Below are 24004 nucleotides of genomic sequence, written 5' to 3'. Positions count from 1 at the left end.
ACCCAAAGCGTTTTACAATGCCACTATTCAGTCACTCTCACATTCACACACTGGTAGCTGTCACAGCTGCCCTGGGACAGAAGCCAGGCTGCCATATCGCGCCATCGGCCCCTCTGGCCAACACCAGTAGGTGGTAGGGTAGATTTATCATATCACACTATATTATCCAATATTATATTACATTATATTATATTACATTATGTTATATTATATCCCCTTTCACATTAGCGCAACAACAGGACCCACTAGAACATGGGAACAAGTAAAAGGGAAATATAAGAATATTCTACAGAATGGTAATATTGATCACTTATATTGCTTGTCGTCTCTTGGAAAGAGACCCTGGAATACTCTGTTTGTTTGTTTATAACAGCAACCAAGAAAAGGGGCAGAGCAAAAAAAGACAGGTGGTGGTCCTGCACCCCCTCGTCAACAAGTTGGTTAAGTGAATAATACCCTCACGGGAAAATCGATATCTCTCTATGAGCACACTGTCGCGCTGAGCTAAAGGATCCTGTCTGTCCCGCAATATACGCTGAATTCTGAGGACTCTCCTTATCAATCTTGCACCTTCCGCAATGGGTTGGTCGCGTATACGGACAGGACATGGCTGCGACAGGCTTCCCAAATCCACCTTCGCTTTTATAGCCGTGGTCTCTCATCTTGATTACACGAAGTAATTTACAATTACTACTCTGAAATATGAATTACATCTGTAATAATCACATACATGTAATAGGATGTTAATAGTACATTTCCCTTTTTTAGGAAATGACCTGTATGTATCTGTGTGACATCAATAAAAGGATCAAGTGCTGCATTATCTTTAGTTACATTGATAATATTTATTTATGGTGAAACAGTGGAAAAATATCGCTGTTGCTTTCGTATACATGAAGCGGACATACCTGCGTGGCCGCGATCTAATCCTGTTTACATAAAGTAAACCTGCTCCCGAGCAGGTTTACGCTTACGGCTCTGTTGCTATGACAGCAAGTCCCGGATGAGCTTCGGGGAACCGACTGATCCAGGATCACGCGAAATCGTCAACAATCTAATCCGGCTAACCTACTTAGCGAGGTACGAAGAACGGGCCCCAGGTGTTGATCACAGACAAACAGCATAGTCACGTGATTTATCAGAACGCAGCTTCAGTCAGCCTGACGCTCAGTGGCGGTCCTAGCCTGTTTGGCGCCCTGGGCGAACACTCCCCCTGGCGTTACTTGCACTGCTGTAACTGCAGCCTCGTTGTCTCGTCTCTATATGCTGGACTGTCTGTAGCGGAGATGACAATAAAGTTTACTTTGACTTCAGCACCGCGCAGGCGCACCGAGGGCTCTCGAGCTCACTTTTCATGTATAGAATTTCGAAAAAACATCGCTGCTAAATCTGTATCATGATGTCTGGTGTTTTTGTGTTTGTTGCTTTGTTTTTATTTTGCGAGTTGGTTATTAGACGCCGCCCCGCCCTCTCCTCCCTGTGCCGCAAGCAGCAGGCGCACCTCCCAAACGGAGGGCGCCCTTACTCCCAGCAAATGGGCGATAGAAAACCGATCGGTGCCTACGACATTCCCAATATGCGCTGGCTGATGTCGGGGCAGAATGAGTACGAGCCCGTGTCAAAAACCGCTACTGCTGAGGCTTCAGGGAGCAAACTGACCAATGAGGCGCTGACTTTGAATACAGTGTTGTGCCAAAAACTGATTGCTGCCATAAGCTATAAATGACTTGTTGGTCTATAATATGTCAAACATGTCAACTTTACATTTTTGGCAGTGACTTTTATATCTCCTTTATTTATCCAGTTAAAAAAAAAAAAAGTCAGAAATTGCAACAAATAAAACAGTTCTGTAAACACTTAAAGTGGGGAAAAGTCGGGATTGGTCATAATGAAAGTACAATAACACAGAGTTATTAAGATACTTTATGAAAAGGGGTAATTTTAAGGTTTTGCCTATAACCCTGTTAATGTAAAGATATTACTCACACTGGAAATCAGTTTTTGGCACAACACCGGCGCAGAGTCCAAGCAGTTTGTATTTATTTGTATTTGTATGTATTTGTATTTATCCAGAAAATAAACCAAGTTCATGTTTTTACCCCAAAATCTGAAAGCAGTGAGAAATCAGAACATTGAACCCGTAAAACTGACGTCAAACATTAACTAACTGGAATCTTACATCTTATGATGAGCTTCATTATTCTTCAGCTTCTTGCTCAAACAGTGAACTTGAAGAAGAATGATGTTGAATATTTGCACACCGGTGATCACAGAAACATGGAAATGAGCTGTTATGACCTCACACTGATGTTTCATGTTTTCTGGATTTGTTTCTGCTCAAATACTCTGACCTTCGCGACCTCATTGGACAGGAAGTGTGGGAACGCGTTCTCGCCGCTGTGTGCGTCTCGTCAGTTCTGCTTTGTAAACGAAGGTTTGCAGCACCGACTGTGAAGCGTTTCAGGAGATGACAAATCCCAACACGTTCGGTTCTAAAGGGGAATGTAACCAGGATTAAGAGCTGAGTCAGACGCTTCAGAGGGACCTAAACTCAGGTCTGACCCACCGATGTATCCTCAGCACTTCCTGCTGAGTTTATGTTCTGGTCTCTGCACAGCTGGATCACAGCTGTGTGAAGTCTTTTATGGGCCATCAGACGATTTAGTTATAATCTGTATATAAAAGATGGATGTAGCTTCCTGTTGTGAATCCTAAACCTGCATGAGGCTCCTGCTCAGCTGATCTGAGGCCCAACTGGATAAAACAGGAAGTTTATTTTGGTGGGTTTAGGGCGGGGAAAACTTTTGAGTAGGCCAAACGCTCTGCAGGAGATTTCTGTTTTCAGAGATGAAGCCGTTCATTACCTTAAAAATAACAGACATGAATTCAAATTAGACAGAAACATGAATTTTAATTTGACAAATTTCAAAGTATATTACAATAAGTACAGGTTACAGATGAAAATCAGATCAAAGATGAAAACTGACCGTTTCGTGGTGGATGATGACACACACCTGATTCTAGTTACATTACTGAAAGAAGAAGTTCAAACAGGAAGCTTTCTGCAATCAGCTGAGCTGTTCAAACATTAGTCACTCAGCGCGATCTCACGGAGAAGACGAACACGCCAGACACGTTTGAAAGATTTACAGCTTTGGCGTGAAGCGGCGGGCCGGCAGAGCTTGACCTCGCCGCCCCGATCGTCCTTTTCTGTTAGGATCTCCTCGCCACCTGACTCAGCTGCCGGTACAGCTGGATGGTCATGAGCTGGATCTCCGGATCTCCGGGTTTGATGTCGATGGCTCTGAGGAAGAAGTCCAGGGCCTCGTCCAGCTCAGCTTTGCTGTAGCACTCCCGCCCTCGCTGCACCAGCGAGTCGTAGCTCTCGTCCTCGACCTCCTTTACACCTGTCTCGGCGGTGCACTGATCCATCGCCTCGTTTGATACCAACTCAGGCTCGGTGGACGTTTCCTCCAGGAGGCTCCCTTCTCCATATTCCTCAGTGTCTCCTGACTCAAAGTCTCCTTCCTCCTCAAATTCCTCCTCCATCTCCTCTTCTACAAACTCCTCCTCTGAGTTTACAGTCTCTCCACTGGGTTCCTCCTCCTCAACCTCATCATGAGCCAAACCAATCATGTCCTCTTCGGCCTCATCTGAATGGACATCCGAAGCATCACCATCATCTTCATGGCTGTCCTGGTTGTCCATGTCCTCAATGATGGAATGGAGGAAGGAGCGGTGAGAAGCCACGGACGTGTTTCCACCAATGCTCTTTCGAGTACGGAGCGGCGTGGTGCCAGTGCACGCTGACTTTGGCGTCGATGCTCCGGAAACCTGGAAGGAGTTCTCAAGCTGCCCATCATCCTCCTCCTGCGTCTCCTCTTCACTGTCATAAATCACAGCAGCCTTTTTCTTCCTGATACCCACGACTGAGTCATGTGACTCATTGAGGCTGACGGCGCGGCCGTTGCTCGCGCTGTAACTTGATGCTTCTTTCTGCTGCCACTCACAAAGAGATTTACCCACGTCGAAACTTCCCTCCAGCTGCAGCTGAGACAGCAGCTCCTCCTCCTCCTGCAGCTCCTCCTCCTCTTCCTGCAGCTCCGCCTCATCGTGATCGGCGCCACTGTCCTCCAGCTGTAGGTTGAAGTTGCCATTCAAAGACTCGAGCTCGCTGCCGATTCTGGATGATGTGTCGGCTCCGAGGCTCAAACTGGAGACGCGCAGCGCGGAAAGTCTTCTGTTCTCTGGAGGAGTGATGTGAGGAGACCCCAGCTCCATCTCGGAGTCATCGTACTTCAGGGTCAAATGTCCCATCATCTTCTGCTCATCTTCATCGGCTGCTGTAACATACAGACTCGCGGCCGCAGATTCATTGAGTCCTTCTCTGACTGAGGTGTCAGCTACGTCACCAGCCTCCATCAGCACCACAGACACCTCGATCGGATCTGCCGCCTCCAACAAGCTCCTTTCCAGCTTCACTGACGGGTGTTTCGGAGAATCCAGGTTCTGCTCAGCGAGGCTATGGTGGCTGACCTCTGCTGTGCTCTCCTCTGCAGTCAGATCAATCACTCCCTTGCTGAGATTCTCCAGAGTGGCCTCCTTCCCAGAAGCAGTCTGTTCCAAATCCACCACAGCTGGAGACCAGGCCAGGCTCGTGTCCTGCTTCGGATATGAAGGATGTGGTTTCTTCTCATGGGACCGCTCCCGGCTGTTGTTGTCTGCTGGGTATCGGAGCCATGCCGGCTCCGTGCTGGACACCATGCTCTCTGCCAGCTGCATCTGCAGCTCAGACTCCGCCTTCATGAGCTCCTGAGCCTTCTGGACCCGCCCTTCGATGTAATGATGCTCCTCTTGGTTCTCGAGGGCCTCGTCGTGGTTGATGTCAAGTGTAAACATGAGGTCATGGTCAGAAATCCCAAACATCTCCATGGTGTGGAGGTGTGTGATATGTTTGTCGAGCTCAGGGTCGGTGCGCCGGTGCCTGGCGTGCAGCGCCTGAAGCTGGAGCTGTGTAGAGGAGGACCGCGTGTCCTCCAAGGTGAAGAGCTCCTTCAACTCCTGTTTGCTGAAGTACCGAAACGGGTTCTTTTTGTCCCCGGTATTCTGCCTAATAAGAGAGTCTTTGAAAACCTGCCGGCGGTAAATCTTCTCCTCCACAGTGCCGCAGGTGATCAGCCTGTAGATGACGACGTTTTCAGTCTGGCCTATGCGGTACGCCCTGTCAACGGCCTGGGCGTCTGTCGCAGGGTTCCAGCTGGGGTCGTAGATGACCACCCTGTCGGCTGCTGTTAAGGTGATGCCGACTCCACCGACCTGGGTGGTGAGGAGGAAGACGGAGTACCGTTTGTCAGTCTGGAACAGAGAGATGAGCCTCTCTCGCTCTGCGATCTGAGTGATGGTTCCATCTAGCCGCAGCACTTTGAAGCCTCTGTTGCCCAGGATGCGCTCGATGATGTCGAGCACCTTCCTGTAATGGGCAAAGACGAGGGTGCGGTGGCCTTCCTGCCTGAGCCGATCTAGGAGAGAGAAAAGAAAGACCATCTTCCCAGACTCTGAGATCAAGGTGTGATCAGGAACGCTGATGATGCTGTGATCGTTGGCCTCTGTGGTCTCCTGGCAGTCAGCTGCACTCTCCTCCAAGCCTAACTTGGCTATGGCGGCAGCAGAGAGGAGCCTCGGGTGGTCGCACAGCTTTTTCAGAATGTTTAACTCAGCTAGAGGCGATCGGGTGGTCAGCAGGAGCTCTCTGATGTGGTCCAGCGATATGAACTGCCTGTAGATGTCCTCCTGAACGGCACTCAGGTAAGTCCAGACAATCAGGTCGTTTTTTCTCGTCAATTTGGGCATCACCGCTCCAGAGTCTGCTTCAAGGTTTGGAACATGGTCTTCCATGTCCTCCAAGTGTTCCTTGTTACGTGTGCTGTTTGTTTTGTTTTTCTGTACTTCGGACTTGGTCCTGCGCAGGAAATACGGTTTTATTATTGCCATCAGGTTCTCTGACATCCGGGATCCCAGCGCCTTTTCTCCTGGAGTGGCGTCCTTCTCCCGGGCCCGGGTGATGGGGTTCTCGTACTCCGCTTTGAATGTTTTCGCCATGCCGAGGAGGGTGCCCTGACAGGCAAAGTCGAAGAGAGCCCACATTTCTCTCAGGTTGTTCTGGACCGGAGTTCCTGTGAGTAGAACTCGGTTCTTGGACGGTATGGCGTAGGCACTTTTGGCGGTTTTGGTGGTTGTGCTTTTTATCTTGTGAGCCTCGTCCAGGATCATATAGTCCCATGTGAACTCTTTGCCATTGTAGGTGGACAGCTGCTGCCAGTTGTTTAAGAGCATCGTGTAGGTGGTGATGATGACGCCGCCCCTCCTCTGAACTTTCTCCAGATTCCTGGTCCTCTCTCCTTTGCTGATGCCATGAAACTCCTTCACCCTCATGCCCGGAGTCCATTTGGAGAACTCCTTGGTCCAGTTTGTGATGAGGGAAGTCGGCATGATCAGGAGTGTGTGTTTAGCCAGCTCATTGTCGTACATGCCAGAGAGGAATGATATCACCTGGATGGTTTTGCCCAGTCCCATGTCATCAGCTAAAATCCCGCCTTTCCGGCCATCTCTGTAGAGACTGTACAAGAAGGCCACTCCATCCCTCTGGTAGTCGTACAGCTTGTCATACAGCTCTTTAAAAAGCATTAAACCACTGCTGTTAACATTAACAAACTCGTCATCATCTTCCTCCAAGTCATTCTCAGCGATGAGCTCTTCGATTTTTTTGATCCGGCTTTCCAGTTTGTGACTGTGGTGAATGTTGTAAGCCAGTCTGAAGAACTCCAGCGCTTTGTGCAGGTCTCCCTGTCGGGCAGCGTCTTTGCCATCTTGAATGAACCTGAACGAAAGCAAAGCAAACGTCATTAGTAAGTAATGCTAGAGCTGGGCGATAGAACGATAACGATATGTATTGTGAAATAACCTTTTCTCGATAGAAAAATTAAACTATTGTGATAGACCTCACCGCTCTTGTCCTCTTAAAAAAAAAAAGAAAAACAGCCAATCCAAATTAAGTAGCGCAGAGCCGAACCAATCACAGCCGCAGCGTCACGTCACGTGACTTGTTGCGTACAGCACAAGTGCCAAGCTGCACATGTGTATTTGTTTGGGAAGCAGCCAGCCGCCGTGCCGCCGGGTAACGGAGGAAATGAGTGTGCCGAGAGCGCGACCGAAGGTTACCGAGGAGAAAACAGACGATGGTTCCAACGCCGGAGAGATTGTCGAACGGAAGAGCCACAGAAGCTCCGTAGTGTGAAGGTATTTCTGCTATTTCAAGTCTGACAAAAACAGAGTAGCTGCACTGTCATACACAGAAAGGATCCACGATTTACTGGCTGAATCAAAATAAATGTAAACAAAAATCTGAAGTACGGTTTCTTCATGAGGAACAAATAACCATCAACTCAAATACTTGGTTCTCATTGAACAGAAATGTCTATGAACTTGTAAGAACTGTGTAGGACATGAATCAGTCTGTGTCAGATCCTCAATCTGACATTTCCACTGAAGTCACGGGTAAGAGGCAAGTGGAACCAAGATCGAGGCCGTTTGCTTTGTGAAGTTTGCAAAGACTGCTACATTTGGCCAAAGGTAGTTCACTCTTTGCAACATAGTAGCTGCTCTAAACAGATTTCTCAGGTTTATTTTTAGTATGCTTTTTTGCAATTGGTGTTTGTTCTGGGAAAGATATTGCAGACCGAGCAATAATGCATTTCTTGCATTTCTCATGGGTTCTGATGGGGCCTTTCTTAAAATGACTGGTCCCAGTAACAAAGGCGCTTGTCGACTCACAACACACCCGGCAGAACATCATGTTATTTAGCTCGTCATATTCCAGCCACAGAAATTCTTTTGTCCATGAAACTGCTGCGCTTTTTTTTTTTCTTTTTGCCTTATTGTCTGATTTGTCATAACTTCTCCGTTTTGTGGTAAGCTTTTCTTTGGCTGTCACTTCTTCACCCTGACCTGTCTTATTTGGCTCAGCAGAACTAAAATATATGTCCTGCTGCTTTTACACACGCACTGACATAACGCTCAGCGATCAACCTCTCACATGTTTAAGCTGCGGGAGATTTCACTTGTCACGTTTGAACAGTAAGCTAATGAGTGATAAGACGATGTCAGAGGAATTGGTGCACAATTAATCGTCACTGACCAATCAGTGTCACATATTGACAGTGGCTCACCGATGCCAGTGACATAATTACTCAGCTACATTGGCGAAAGAATGCAAAAGCATAGAATGCGGAAGCAAATCCCAATTTCTGAAAAGACACTACGGTAAATAGGCTAAACTTATATCGAGGTCTACAGAGCTACCGGTTCAGCAGCTCACCGGTTCAAGCTAGGCTAATAAACTATGGAGCTTCTTCTACAACTGCTATACACCCATTTCAAAGGCGTACACGTGCAACTACATTCACTCAGAAGTTATAAAATTTAAAGCACATTCATATTTTTCCTTCCTATGACAGCCCGACGGGCAGGGCTGAGTTAGATTTTGGTAGCCCGACTGGAAAAATTGCTAGCCCCGGGACGTCGGGCTAGCGATTTTGCGAGCCCTGCGATCAGCTGATCATTGATCAGTTTCATGATTGAAGTAGCAGCAGGAGAGAGAGAGGTTGTTAAGCTTAACGCTGGAATGCTTTACAAACATTCAGAGATGAACTTACACACTTGCTTTACTTCTCTCTGGAATCACTTCCTCGGAGATGAAATGTTGGGTTGTTAGCGAGGCTACAAACGCTCAACCAGACCACTGTGGAGCAGGGAAATTATTTTACTGCTATTGTTAAATAATAAATATAATCTGCAGCATGGATATTGCATTCAGGGGTTGAACAGTGTGTGTCTTTCAGAAAGGCTAAAAGTCACAGGCTGACAGGAAACAGGCTTGCAGAGAGTTTGCAGAAGTGAAAGTCCTGAGGTTAGAAAGTGAGTTTGTGGAAATCACCTTTAACCGCCCTCTGCTCGCCAACACTGAGATCACTGCGGCTCACAGTCACGACTGCCAGGAACCTCTGCTCAGTCCTGACTGCACTTACAGTCAGCGCCCATGACTAACAGTTATAGAGTGCTGGGTTCATCATGATCAACGGGAAGCCTGACACCTGCTGGTGAAAGGCCGCAACTACAAGAGACAGCACTAAACCAGAAACTGCAGCTCCTCTGAAACCAGAGCAGAAAGACTGGAGAGGAGCTACAGAAAAGCACAGCTACAGTCTTTAAAAGGTTTCTCATGTCTGATTCTTAGATAAAGATATTTCAGTGCTGTTGGAACACAGAACCAAAACAAACAAAGATGCGACTAGGGCTGGGGCCTAACATTTTCTTATAATGTTAGGCCATTATAAGAAAATTAAATATCGCAATAGAATATGGGTAAAACGCACATGCACAGTGCCTTTGTTTACATACGCACATGGCGGCGACGGAGAACGAGAATGGCGAAAGCGGATCAATGAATGAAACTGATGAACCAGAACTGGTTTGTAAAAATGCTGCAGCTTCACTGGTGTGGAACTGGTTTGGCTTTCGTCCGTCAGACACACAACAAAGCACAGTTTTTGGTAGAGCATGCTAGCGGGCCGTCGTTATTACCAAACCGATTTTATGTGCACGGCGCTCAAAAATCTGTCAAATGTTTCAGTACGACTTTGTTGAGCTACGAAGCCGCACCACTTGATGGATTTTCCGAGCGTTACGGCTGTCGTAGGCGGAGCCTCGCGGAGTGATACGCACTGTGCTTCAACATAATATTACCGTATTGTGTGTGTATAACCTGATTGGTGCGACGGCACGGGAGCTTCGTCTACACGCCAGAAACAGAACAGTCTTAAAAAGAAAAAACTGATCTCAGATCAGCCACACGCTGTAATAATAATTTAAATCAAGTAAAATGTGTTTTTAACTAACGTCTAAATTGTGATATTAGCACAGAATCAAATATTTAATGGATGAATTAATGCACCTTAAAATGCTTCAGTAAACTGCGACGTGTGGAAAACAGATCCAGGACATTTATGATCCCATCCCCACTCAAACACTGACGTCCTCTCAGCCTCTGTGCTTGTGACAAACAGGCTTCTAATGTCAGTGACTCATGAAGATCTGAGCTAGGGCTGCCACAAACGATTATTTTATTAGTCGTAGAGCTGGGCGATATAAGATTTTTTCATATCACGATATAAGCCAAATAACTATATTTGTAAGATTTAAATGTGCCGTTGCTCACAAGTAAAATGTGAAATAATCAGCAGCTTGTTTTGATTTAAATATTTATTTCCCATAATAAGTTCAACAGGGTAGATGTACTTAAGGAACATGAGACTTTTTCAGATAAATAAAGGCAAATATTGCAAACTACACAAAAGGCAGCCGCTAAAGCGTTTAAGTTTCAAAATAGAACAAACGAAACAGACTAAACTGTCAATTCCACTTAGAAACAAAATATTACTTCTAAAAATAAATCTTAGTTTGTTTTACAGAAGATCAGACAAAACTGACAAATCCCGCCCTCCGTTTGGCAAATCTGATCACGCCGCCATCTTCCTCATGCCAAAATACAAACAAAGGCTGAAACAGGAAGTTCCGGTTCAGAGGAAGGTCGCGCGCTGGACGGATCAATCGGTGGCCGCGTTACAGGACGCACTCGATGACGCAGACTGGGGCATGTTCAGAAACAGCTCCGACGATGACGTCAACGTGTTTACGGAAGCGGTTGTGGGATTCATCGGGAAACTAGCGGATGATACCGTGGAGACAAAGACTATCACAACGTTTCCCAACCAGAAGCCGTGGGTGGATAAAACCATCCGCGACGCTCTGAGATCCCGCACCGCTGCCTACAACACGGGACTCATGACGGGGGACATGGACCCGTACAAAGCCGCGTCATATAACGTGCGGAGGGCGGTGAAAGAGGCGAAGCAGCGCTACGGGAGGAAACTAGAGTCACAACTCCAACAGAGTGACTCTAGGAGCCTGTGGCGGGGACTAAGGACAATAACGGATTATAAAGCACCAACAACCGGTATGACGAACGCGGCCGTGACTCTGGCAGACGAGCTGAACACTTTCTATGCTCGCTTCGAGGCTGCAGCTAAGGTCTCCAACAATGCTAGTGTTAGCGGCGCTAACGGCTGCAGACAGGAAGATACTGCCAGCACCGGAAACGTGCTCGTCATCTCCGAGCATGAAGTAAGGAGAGCCTTCAAGAGAGTGAACACCAGGAAAGCAGCAGGACCAGACGGCATCCCAGGTCGTATCCTAAGAGACTGCGCATACCAGCTAGCTCCTGTGTTCACTGAGATATTCAACATCTCTTTATCTCAGTCGGTGATCCCCACATGCTTCAAAGAGTCCATCATTGTTCCTGTCCCGAAGAAACCCCACCCTGCTTCTCTCAATGACTATCGCCCTGTAGCCCTCACCTCAGTAGTGATGAAGTGCTTTGAACGCCTGGTCAGAGACTTCATCATTTCTTCACTACCAGACACACTGGACCCACTACAGTTCGCTTACCGTCCAAATCGTTCCACAGACGATGCCATCTCTCATCTCCTCCACACATCACTCACTCACTTGGACACTAGAAGGGGGAATTATGTTAAAATGCTCTTCATAGACTACAGCTCTGCATTTAACACCATAATTCCCTCCACACTCACCACCAAGCTGGAGCATCTGGGACTCAGCTCATCTATGTGTCAGTGGATCTCCAACTTCCTAACTGGCAGACCACAGGCAGTAAGGATGGGCAGACATGTCTCAGCCTCCACCACTCTCAGCACTGGAGCCCCCCAGGGGTGTGTTCTGAGCCCCCTGCTGTACTCTTTGTACACATATGACTGTGTGGCCACTACCAGCTCCACCACCATCATCAAGTTTGCTGACGACACCGTCGTGGTGGGCCTGATCTCTGATAACAACGAGACGGCCTACCTGAAGGAGATTAGGAATCTGGAGAACTGGTGCCAGAGGAACAACCTCCTTCTAAACGTCAGTAAGACAAAGGAGCTGATAGTGGACTTCAGCACTAAGCAGGAGAGGAACTACCAGACCCCCGTCATCAACGAGTGCCCAGTGGAGAGAGTGGACAGCTTCAAATACCTCGGAGTTCACATCACGCAGGACCTGTCATGGTCCTGTCACATCAACACCGTGGTGAAAAAGGCCCGACAGCGTCTCTACCACCTCAGACGCTTGAGAGACTTCCAACTGCCCTCCAAGGTGCTCAGGAACTTTTACTCGTGCACCATAGAGAGCATCCTGACGGGAAACATCTTAACCTGGTTCGGGAACAGCACCATGCAGGACAGACGAGCTCTACAGAGGGTTGTGCGGTCAGCTGAGCGCACCATCCGCTCCGAGCTCCCTGACCTGCACTCAATCTACAGCAGGCGGTGCTGGACCAAGGCCAGGAAGATGGTGAAGGACCTCAGCCATCCCAACAACAGACTGTTCTCTCTGCTGAGGTCAGGAAAGCGATTCCGCTCCCTGAAGACCAACACAGAGAGACTGAGGAGGAGCTTCTTCCCGCAGGCGATACGGTCTCTCAATCACACCACCACACAGTACTGACCCACACATATGGTTCTTACACACACACTGGACTTTCTGGACTTTGGTTTTGCACAACACTGGTCACTATATTCTTCATTTCCGGTTAATACTTGTACAGCTGCTGTTATTGTGTATATATTTATTTATATTTATATTTCTTCATACATTCTTATATAGTTCTATATTGTGTATTTTGTTGTACAGTTATTTTATTTTCAACTTTAATTTATATATTTTATCTTATTCTTCCCAGTTAAATTTACCCTTCATTCTAATTTGTGTTGTACAGTTATTTCATTTTTAACCTTAATTTATATTTTATTCCTTCCTAGTTAAATTTACCCTTTTTAATTTTTCATATTTATTTCCCATCTTATTCATAGCCTTTTCCTTTTTTGTTTTCTTTAGGTCACGAGCAGTTGTCCAAGCATTTCACTACATATCGTACTGTGTATGACTGTGTACGTGACAAATAAAATTTGAATTTGAATTTGAACTGACTAACTTTTGTCAATATCAAATAAACTGAGAACTAAAAGGAAATTCTCGACCTCTCCTTGTTGTATAGCTGAGCTTTTCAAACAGCTGTAACAGTTACTTTAGTCTGACAAAAGCCGAATGACGAATCAGCGCTTCCAGTCAGAGACTGAGCTGCACCGCTTTATTGTATTTCCAGACTTGCTTTCGGCACATTTACAGTGCAGCTGCTCTGTTTTTGTCAGACTTGAAATAGCAGAAATACCTTCACACTACGGAGCTTCTGTGGCTCTTCCGTTCGACAATCTCTCCGGCGTTGGAACCATCGTCTGTTTTCTCCTCGGTAACCTTCGGTCGCGCTCTCGGCACACTCATTTCCTCCGTTACCCAGCGGCACGGCGGCTGGCTGCTTCCCAAACAAATACACATGTGCGGCTTGGCACTTGTGCTGTACGCAACAAGTCACGTGACGTGACACTGCGGCTGTGATTGGTTCGGCTCTGCGCTACTTAATTTGGATTGGCTGTTCTTCTTTTTTTTTTTTAAGAGGACAAGAGCGGTGAGGCCTATCACAATAGTTTAATTTTTCTATCGAGAAAAAGTTATTTCACAATACATATCGTTATCGTTCTATCGCCCAGCTCTAATTAGTCGACTAATCAGATCATCATCCATTGGACGTAAAACGTACAGCTTATTGCACCAGCAGCATCTGCTCTTATATAACTATCATTAGCTTACAGCTTTAAGTGTTTAAGGTGCTAACTAAAAATAAAGACAAGATGATAGTTTATTAAATTTTAATTAAATCTGCAGATTGTCTCGGTGAAGTTTAATAAACTCCTTGCTATCTAAAATATAACAGGACACCGGAGTAAATTCTCGAGCGTCTCACACTTCTGATAATCAGCTGTCTGTTTGAGGTTTATTCAGCTGTGTAAAAACTTTAATCTCAGCCAAACCGATTTACTCAGGAACAAGTAAAATACTGAAAAAAGCCAAACAATAACATGTTTAAGTTATCTAAGTGACTCATATATCATGTTTAACCTGAGTAGCGAAAGACGGCGGTGATCTGAAAATGTGCCGGGAGTTGTGCCGTTCTCGGCGGCTTCAGTGACCCTTGAGCTTTCGGCTCGCTATGGAGCTGGTGGGTAGCAGACGTCTCCGAAAACGTCGAAGCACTTTTGCAAATATGCGATATCTTGATAAACCGAGCAGATATTTGATGTTTACACAGCTACTTTCTCGCCTGAAAATATGTTAAAAGTTTATTTTGTGACCCAGAAAGATTAATAAGAGTAACATTAAAACTTAGTAGCGGCCGCCATTGTTGGAAACTGGAGTTTGGCTGGGCCGCGCTATGAATTCTGGGATATAGTGGGCCACGAAGGACACACCCGACCCATCCTTCAAATTCGGGGAAAAGGAGGACGCATTTGTCGGCCATATTCGGAGGAGTCTACGAATTTGGACAGCCTTCGGCGCGTCGCTGTGACGTAATCGGTCTACAAATGCGGCCTCAGGAGGATGCAGCCCATGAATTTGGACACGACCTAGGTCACAGCTACGATACCGGGGATTGCTTCTTCTTCTTCTGGGTTTAACGGCAGCTGGCATCCTTGTCGATGCAGTGCTGCCATCTTCTGTTTCAGTCCGTTATTACACTCTTAAATCTTACTACTTATTCCTGCGTCTTTCAGGATCTTACAAAGCTTCAAACAAAGCATCGACTATTAAATTAGTCGGCGACAATTTTGATAGTCGTCTAATCGTAGCAGCCCTAATCTGATCATCACACATTAATAGTAAAAGAACGCGGCTTCGGTCTACTTCAGGGTTTCGCAGAGCAGCGACTCACCTGAACAGTTACTGATCCCAGACTCAGGACAAAGAAAATCCTGCCTCCACTTACAGTGGATGTGACGGGTCATTGCATTAGATTAGTGGTGTGTGTGTGTGTGTGTGTGTGGTACCTGTGGTAAGTTTCCATTTCGTCTTCGGTGTCGATGGACAAAGACCTGCAGAGAAAGTCTGAGTGAAAATCAAACAAACTGATAAATAAGCACCACAAACAATGAAGCTTCTCATTCAGCTTCACTGTTCTGGAGTTTTTTGCCTGAGTGTAACACCACCTCCCATTACAGGTACCAAGTGTCAGACCGAAATCATGCAGCAGTTCAGAGATCACACACCCACATATTTCGCCTGAGAGTCCACTCGGAGAGCCACAGGACCTGATATTCACCCTCACCTGAAGAACACCTGAAGCCTTCGCTCCAGGAATAAGAAACACATCCATAAATCTGCTTAAATAGTTTAGTCTGTTTCTGTCTTGGAGCAACTGTGACCCACATCGTTTCCTTAGGGATTAATAAAGTGTTCTGATTCCGGTTTCAGTCCTGTGTTCACACCTGCGGGCTTTTACCTGCAGGTGTGAACAGCCAGTGTTCCAGATCTACTGGCGTTTAGATCAACTGGCGTTAGTCGAACAGATGTGCGGCAGTCTTGCGTTTCAGGAGCTGCTACCGACAAACCAGCAAAAAAACGCCAAATGTGTCATCTGTGACACTTGTGAGGTTGTCTCAAACACACTCCGTCAGTCTTGATGCTGTTGAACAACAAAATGTTTAAAATGTGGCGAGTTTACCTGGTGATATCCTCACGCGCGACGCGATCGCGAAAACAGCAAACAGTTAACACCACGCCGATGTTGTTCACAGGACAGCAAGAGTAAACGATCGGGAGACTCTTGTCGTCGTCATCGTTCCCCTCGCACGGTTTGTTTCTCCGGTTTCAGCGTTTTTGCTTCACAACTACAGCGAGCAGTTTACTTTGTGCACTAACATGGACTCGAGTCAACCAGCGCCACCTCTGGCCACGTGCCACAGCCTACAGCCAGATCAACCTGTGACACACATCTGCAGCACGTTTGAATTCGTGTCATGCACATTTGTACCTTTCAATTGTGTCTGTTTGTGCGTCATGCAAATAAACCTTTGGAAAGAATGAAATGATATCATATATTTATTATCAGCCTACATTTGTACAAAATGCCAAATTATATACACAAAGTCATAGAAATCACCACTCCAATTGGTCATCATGATTTTGATATTCTCTTTTTCCATAACAATGAAATACACCTTGGACAAATATGACACATCAATATTTCATTAGTGTTGTAACATCACATGTCGCTAGCATAGTCTGTCTGTGTCTTTTCCCTGAAAATGAATATTTCCAGCCAATATAGGCAATCCATCAACATGGCTGGAGTTATATACAGTCTGTATAAGTGTGGTTAATCTAATGAACATTTGTAAGGAGACGGCAGTTACTGTGAATCCACAGCAGTTACACAGTGATTAGTAATAAACAGCCAGTGAGAGTGAGTGGATTTAAGAAAGTCAGTGACTCAGGTGTGTCGCTTGGTTTGTCATCTGTTTGTGAGACTGGAGGAGACGTAGAAATCTTTTGTTTTAAATCTTAGTTAGGAAGGTTCCTGTTTGAAAACAAGCACGTTTTGTGAGAAATGCAAGAAGTACATCTGCAGAAAGCACACAGTTACATTCTGTCCATCATGTGGACAAAACTGAAAATGTTGAGCATTGAAAAACTGAGAACGTCGGGCAAGTTCAAAAGAAATGTGTTTGTAAGAACGAAAAACCAAATTGTTCCTACAATAGTTATGGAAAGTCTAACTGTGTTCTACATGTTTATCTGATGGGGAAAAAAGTTGCTATTGTTTTATTGCAGTTTTTGGATAATTCTGAGTGGATTTACACAGTACGGGTCAAAATGACCTGCAACAAAATCAATGTCACTCTTTTGTTCTTCAACATAATACAAGGGTTCATTTCCAAAACTTGCTTATGATCTTCAATTTGTAGCAGATCCACTATCACACAGCAGCTGGAGCAGTTTCAAATGGAGCTCAGTCCACTACTACCATAGCCCACTACTAGATTAACTTGTGACACATCTGCACCTGCTGCTATGATCACAGTGAGTAGAGGCTGAGTGGCTGCACTTACCCCTGGTACATCCAAATCTACCCACAAACATGTTGACAGATGCAATGCCAGCAATGTGGATTGTCAACACTGAAAACAATCAGTAAGCAAAGACAACAGGGATCATTTGTTTCTGTTTATTTAGCACCCACAACATTTGTAGTCGCCTTCTGCACAGGGGAAGTCCACACACACTGTGTGGTACCACTTTCCACAGAAGGTGCAATCTGCAAGATTGAATGAGATTGTCAGAGTCGAGTCATTGTCTGACTGTTTATTACTAATCACTGTGTAACTGCTGTACATTCACAGTAACTGCCATCTCCTTACACATCCATCCATCCAGCTGGAGCCTATCCCAGCTGTCATAGGGCGAGAGGCGGGTACACCCTGGACAGGTCGCCAGTCTGTCGCAGGGCTAACACACAGGGACAGACAACCATTCGCACTCACATTCACTCCCACATTCACACCTAGTGGCAATTTGGATTATCCAATTAACCTATCCCCACAAGCTGCATGTCTTTGGACGGTGGGAGGAAGCCGGAGTACCCGGAGAGAACCCACGCAAACACGGGGAAAACATGCAAACTCCACACAGAAAGACCCCGGCCTGATGGTGGAATTGAACTCAGGACCTTCTTGCTGTGCGGCAACAGTGCTAACCACCGTGCCACCCTCTCCTTACAAATGTTTATTAGATTGACCACACTTATACAGACTGTATATAACAACCAACTCTAACATGTTTGTTCGCAGAGAAAAGACACAGACAGACTAGGCTAACGACATGTGATGTTACAACACTGGTGAAATATTAGTGTGGTTTCATTCTTTTCATAGGTTTATTTGCATGACGCACAAACACACAATTGAAAGGTACAAACGTGGTGCAGATGTGTGTCACAGGCTGATCTGGCTGTAGGCTGTGGCACTTGGCCAGAGGTGGCGCTGGTTGACTCGACTCCATGTTAGTGCACAAAGTAAACAGCACGCTGTAGTTGTGAAGCAAAAACGCTGAATTCGGAGAAATAAACCGTGCGAGGGGAACGATGACGACGACAAGAGTCTCCCGATCGTTTACTCTTGCTGTCCTGTGAACAACATCGGCGTGGTGTTACTTGTTTGCTGTTTTCGCGATCGCGTCGCGCGTGAGGATATCACCAGGTAAACTCGCCACATTTTAAACATTTTGTTGTTCAACAGCATCAAGACTGACGGAGTGTGTTTGAGACAACCTCACAAGTGTCACAGGTGACACATTTGGCGTTTTTTTGCTGGTTTGTCGGTAGCAGCTCCTGAAACGCAAGACTGCCACACATCTGTTCGACCAACGCCAGTAGATCTGGAACACCGGGACCTCACACGGCACAGCCTGTTAGCCGCTCGCTAACGATTCGAGCTTTACTTACTTCTCCAGCTTCTCCGAAATCTGCCAGACCTCTCCGGTACCGTTGGCCCCGTCCATCCCGCCGTTACAGCTGTACCTCCGCCTATAAACTGCTCGAAGGCGCGACTTTAACGATTATTTGTCCTCAAACTAAACTCCGAACTCTCCGAGGAGCCGCTGCCTGTTTCTATGTTTAAACTCGAGGATCATCCCCCACCGATTTGTCACAGCGAATCAGAGATGACACTTTGGGGACATGACGACTACGTTATCCAATCGGAGAAGCGGTGTTGAGTGCTATAAGGCGGGACCCCAGTAAACGTTCAGCCAATGAGCAGCCGAGCGGCACGCGCGAGCAGGAAAACGTGATGTGCGATACCACTGATTTCCTTTCCGATCCGATACCAAGTAATATCCAGGGTGGTATCGACGATACTGATCCGATACTTTGTACAAAAACTTATTTTATTTATTGTATCTCAAACTATAGCGTCACAATGATTACAGGACATCAGATTTCTTGTTCTTATCACTTAATAATGCAGAGTTCATCATATAGAAATAAAAAACCTCAAGTTTTGCCCTATTTGAACACGTTGCCTGCAGCAGTAAAGGACTCTGTGAGAGACGTCTGTCTCGCCCTAGCAGCACCTGTCCCTGTCCTCCTCTTCAGTTCGCCTCAACATAAGCTCGTCATATTCTGTGATATGATTTACTCTGAGGCAGGGGCGATTTTAGCCCATTTTTGGGGGTTCATTCAAAAATGAATCAAAGCACCCACAAAGATTTCTTACTTTTTTTGACAATATTTGCTGTTTGACTAACACACTACTAAAATATAAAAAGCATACAGTACTTGGTTGAGACGTAAGATTTTAACAACAAAAGTATAGATACCCCCCCCCCACACACACACACACACACACACACACAAAAAGAATGGTTTGTTCCAGCTCTCTTGCTCCGTTGCTGCCAGAGCGATGGTGGCTGAGACGCAGCAGAGCGGAGGTGGAAGTGCCTGGCTTAAAACAGGACATATTAGCTGCATTTAACCTTCAGTTACTCTTTATATAGTTGGTAGGAGTCAGAACATGTTTCTTTTTAGCTGAAAAACATCACACCAGGGAACCTCAGTGTTGAAAACTTTTCCGTCGATGTTTGCTGCCCTACAATCCGTCCTAGTCTGTAGTAAAATCAGCGACATTTGACTGTCCTGTTGCTCCCATTGAAATGTATACACCCTATTTAAAATCTAAAACTTAAAATTGTCCGTAGCCTAAAGTTGTTACCACTGTCCTGTTTGAAATGGATACTAACTAGCTGACTGAATGCCCATTAACCTTATAACTCCTGGTGTGTGTGTGTGTGTGTTTGTGTACACAGAGTGTGTGACGAGGACCCAGGCACAGAGAGACTTGATGAATTTAAGAATCTTATGATTTAATAAAGAAATTTACAGACTTGCACAGAGATGGTAAAATTTCGATCACTGATAACAGAGACGAAGACAACAGATGACAAGGACAGGGAGGACCAGGGGTTTAAACACACCAAGGAGACAGTCATAGAGAACTCGGGACAACTGGAGACATTTAAGGATGCAGGGACCGAAAGAGACACGGAAGAAGTCTCATCGTGATGTGTAAAGTTTATCTTGCTTGGCTGGGCAGCTCTCTGGGTGCTCAGCACCCCCAAAGCTCTGATCCTAGAATCGCCCCTGCTCTGAGGTGTTTGACAAGGTTAGTGATGTTGCCACAACCATACATGCCAACCCTCCTGATTTTTCCAGGAGAATACCGAATTTCAGTGCCCCTCCCGAAAATCTCCCGGAGCCTCCATTCTCCCTAATTTCCCCCGATTTTCCACCCAGGCAACAAAATTGAAAAACCATATCGCAGAATTCATAGCGCGGCCCAGCCAATTCCAGTTTCCAACAATGGCGGCAGCTACTTAGTTTTAATATCACTCTTATTTCTCTTTCTGGGTCGCAAAAAACTTTTGACATATTTTCAGGTGAGAATGTAGCTGTGCAAACTTCAAATATCTGAGCCGACACATCGTCTTCAAACCCCCGCGGTCTTTCACTACTCGGGTCAAACATGATATATGAGTCACTTTGATAACTTAAACATGTTCTCGTTTGGCTTTTTCAGTGTTTTATTTGTTCGAGAGTAAATCGGTTTGGCTGAGATCAAAGTTATTAGATTAGATTAAATTAAATTTCATTTAATTTTATTAATCCCTCGGGAGGCTTCCTCCGGGGTTTTCACACAGCTGAATAAATGTCAAACAGAAAATGATTAAACAGAAAAGTTTACATCAGCGCCCAGTTATACTTTAGATAGCAAGGAGCAGACGGCAGTTTCACTCCACCGAGGGAGTTCGTGACGTACTACCCGGCTTTCTTTAGACCACGAAGGGCGGGTCCTCAGGTGGAAGCAGCCTCTGAATTTGGACACCCCCGCTGTTTCCGGGCCGGCCAATAATAACGGTGACATGTAACGTATTTTATCCGATAAATAAACCCTGTAAAATGCATTTATTGAGGTTTTCCTGGAAATATCACCAAAATTCGAGCTTTGGAAAACGCCGTATTTCATCCAGTGTCTACCCTCAATTACTGAATAAAAATAATAATTCCCACCACAAACACATGTGCAGGGGACATGGTTGACGCTTCCGGACTGGACAGGTTGAAGTTTAGCTGACGGTGTTTCCCTCCTCTCCGTCCTGAGTGGCGCGATCTGGTTTGATGTTCTCAGGACTTAAAAGCAGTTTTTGTTTATTTTGAGCTTTTTGAGTTTTTGATGTAAAACAGCTAAAAATAAAAATGTCTTAGACTCTTGTAACTGTTAAAGATGAATATTGGCGAGATTTAGTTTCGCCAGTAGGTGGCAGTGGCGGCTCAGACAAACAGGTGACCGGCAAAATAATCCCTCACAAAAGTAACGCAGGCCACTTATTGTAATGGCAGCCGTCAGTAAAACAGAACTGTTTTGCTGTGTTTCAGCGCAATAAACCTCCACGTGCACCTGGATGAACCTCGTCTTCCGTCAGTGTGTAACACGTCTTCAAAGTGGGTGACTTCCATCCTTTTTATACAGTCTGTGGTCTGGAAGCAGCCCAGGACATTTTACTCCAACCAGGATTTTAAAATCAGCCCATTCTGCAGAAAGGCTCATAAATAAAGAACCTCGGCAGTAAAAGACGGTCGATGAGTAAACGCTTATTAACCCCGATTCTTTCGTCCCCATGATAGAACAGAGAAAACCGACTCTTAGTGTGTTAAAACATTTATATTTCTTTTATTCAATCATCTTCCGGAAGAGAGAGACCCCTGCACAGCCCAAAACGCCAGTTGCAGGATCTCGAACATTAGAATCATAAACTGTGCCTCATATAGGTTTGATTTCTGTACTTTACACGTCACAGTTTCAAACATTGCTTATATGGCAAAGTTCCTCTTTTCTGTGTCTTATCTATTAATATGGCTGTGCACTAAAACTTCCTGTTGTTCAGTCTGGCTGAGCACTTAGTTTGGGAGTCAAAAGCGGCCTTGCTCTACAAACCTTCATGATTAAAGAACATAAAACAATATAATGAGAAAATAAGGATACTAAGGATATTAGTTACATGACTCTCTGATTGCAGAATGTAAAATTTCCAGATTTCTAAACGTTTAAAACTCATGTGCAAAAATCTCAATCAGAACTTTGTGTGCAACAAATTATTCACAGAATAACTCAGAGAATCGGCGCCGTCTCCAGAGCTTTGACTCGAGTGGCGAACAGCAGGACGTTCTTCTCCACCTCTGCGTTGATCTGCGCCTGCGAGGCTCGCGGGTTCTGTCGCAGGAACTGTGCGATGCTCAGGACGCAGTCTCGCTGAGGACACGGAACAGAACGACATGCATCGTGAGGAAATGACACGCGAGCAGAGTGGCGGATGTGATCGGCGCCCCCGCTGTACCTTGTAGGCGTCAACTTTGTCCTGGCCGGTGAGCCGATTCAGCAGCTCTCTGCCGACCTGGACGCCCGTCACCGCCGCCAAGATCCTCCGGTCCTCCTCAGTCTGAGAGTTCAACCATCGCAGCAGCGCCACCTGCAGGAAACACGATGAGAACCAATCGCAGAGTTTTTGTCTGTAAACCCAGCAGACATGCCACAGGTGTTTTTATGAACACAAAAAGTGAAAAAGATGAACAGAAACAAGCTGGGGCTCTTTAGATTCTCCCGTAAACTCACAAAACTAGACCAAAGACAGAGCTGATGGAGAAAGACGCAGCATCCCTCTGTGCAGGTGAGCCTCAGCAGCCAATCAGGAGCAGGGACTGAACTTAAAAACGAACTGGATGAAAAACACGTGGGTGTACAGAGGCTGAGGGCTGGACTGTGGATCAGGAAGTGACTTCAGGTTTAACTGTGGGTATAAAAGAGCTGCCGACAGACAGACAGACCTAAAGCGTGTACCTGCTGCCTGTGGGAAAGGAAGAGGGACAGGATAACACCTGCAGGTGTACCTGTGTCTTCAGGAGGATTTGTGGCTGTTTTCCTTTCAGCTGAGTTAGATTTTAATTTGACTCTGCTGATAGTTTGATGTTCCTGTGACCCTGCACCTGTAAAGATTACAAGGTCCATGACATGTCAGGGACCCTCCCACAGGATTTCAAATGTGGGACCAATTGTTCTTGGAGCGGAAGAAGCTTCTCTGATTAAGTCCAGGCGCTTTTCTCTCCAGGCTCCTTAGACTACGATGACTGAAACCTGTAATGATTCCTGAAAAATTAAATTGTTTCTGTTCTTATTAAAAGTCTTTTTGGTCGTTTTGATCGGACCTTCTCGGCCACGTTTAATTTACTGTGACACACGCTGTGATAAAAGTTTACATTTCATTTGTTTCACATCAGATTAAACGGATTTACCTGCTGGAATAACTGCGCGTTGCTCATCTCTCCTGTGTGGTTCACTGACCCGGACATGACCGGAAAACGGCCCAAAAACAGCGAAAAATCCCCAAACTAAGAAAAACGTCCCGAGATTAAACTAAAGCAAACTTCAGCAGCTCCTCTGTGTTCAGCAGCTTTCGCTGAATTTCACATTTATCCACAAATTCGACACGACAGTTTTTGTGGATGTACATGCCCCACTTCCTGTTTACATCACTTCTTCTTCGTCGCTTCAGAAGCAGCTCGGCGGCTCCACAGCGCCGCGTGCGTGAAACAAAACGCTGCTTCCGTCCGCGTGCTGCGCCACAACCGTGTCTCCGCGTGTTTGCCGCAGAGCTCCGACTGAGCGCTGGGTATCGATTCCCATTTCTAAAATCGATTCAATTCCGTTTTGACTCAGACAGTCAGAAATATTCTAATTCTGATCAGTTATCAGTTCATCTCCATATTTTTATATCTATGTATAAAACAAAGTTCATCAGAGGCGTGAGCATCACAGCAGAGGCCTTTGTGTCAAAGGAACTGAGGATAAAACAGAAAATCATGAAGCAGATTTTCCTGGCCTGGCGTTTT

At 45.8% G+C, this 24004-nt stretch overlaps 2 protein-coding genes across 3 annotated transcripts; both read right to left on the bottom strand.

Moving 5' to 3' along the window:
* Positions 1-2725: 2725 nt before the first annotated feature.
* On the bottom strand, positions 2726-18712 carry ercc6l (excision repair cross-complementation group 6-like). 2 transcript variants are annotated; one of them, XR_013973083.1, is made up of 4 exons: positions 18509-18712; positions 15057-15101; positions 2988-6877; positions 2726-2864 (listed from the first exon to the last, which is right to left on the bottom strand). XR_013973083.1 is itself a non-coding variant. In XM_080894163.1 (3 exons), the coding sequence occupies exons 1-3, from the start codon at positions 18562-18564 to the stop codon at positions 3214-3216; spliced, it is 3765 nt and encodes a 1254-aa protein (XP_080750289.1). In that variant the 5' UTR covers positions 18565-18712; the 3' UTR covers positions 2892-3213. The 2 variants fall into 2 exon arrangements, 1 of the variants encoding a protein (XP_080750289.1); XM_080894163.1 differs by lacking the exon at positions 2726-2864 and having other exon boundaries at positions 2892-6877.
* A 3042-nt stretch (positions 18713-21754) lies between these two features.
* LOC308404229 (uncharacterized protein) lies at positions 21755-23643 on the bottom strand. The gene is made up of 3 exons (XM_080894168.1): positions 23408-23643; positions 22456-22587; positions 21755-22370 (listed from the first exon to the last, which is right to left on the bottom strand). The coding sequence occupies exons 1-3, from the start codon at positions 23462-23464 to the stop codon at positions 22230-22232; spliced, it is 330 nt and encodes a 109-aa protein (XP_080750294.1). The 5' UTR covers positions 23465-23643; the 3' UTR covers positions 21755-22229.
* Positions 23644-24004: the final 361 nt, after the last annotated feature.

The sequence above is a fragment of the Rhamphochromis sp. 'chilingali' genome (assembly GCF_963969265.1).
Source record: "Rhamphochromis sp. 'chilingali' genome assembly, chromosome: 10".
NCBI lineage: Eukaryota > Metazoa > Chordata > Actinopteri > Cichliformes > Cichlidae > Rhamphochromis > Rhamphochromis sp. 'chilingali'.
The sequence above is the reverse complement of the archived record's forward strand: the minus strand, read 5'-3'. Positions and strand labels throughout refer to the sequence as shown.

Coding starts and splice junctions, on each gene's coding strand:
- ercc6l (XM_080894163.1), bottom strand. CDS start 18,564: ATGGACGGGGCCAACGGTACCGGAGAGGTCTGGCAGATTTCGGAGAAG. Junction 15,102..18,508: donor ATTTCGGAGAAGCTGGAGAA/GTAAGTAAAGCT, acceptor CTTTCTCTGCAG/GTCTTTGTCCATCGACACCG. Junction 6,878..15,056: donor GAAATGGAAACTTACCACAG/GTACCACACACA, acceptor GCTTTCGTTCAG/GTTCATTCAAGATGGCAAAG.
- LOC308404229 (XM_080894168.1), bottom strand. CDS start 23,464: ATGTCCGGGTCAGTGAACCACACAGGAGAGATGAGCAACGCGCAGTTA. Junction 22,588..23,407: donor ACGCGCAGTTATTCCAGCAG/GTAAATCCGTTT, acceptor TGTTTCCTGCAG/GTGGCGCTGCTGCGATGGTT. Junction 22,371..22,455: donor ACAAAGTTGACGCCTACAAG/GTACAGCGGGGG, acceptor CCGTGTCCTCAG/CGAGACTGCGTCCTGAGCAT.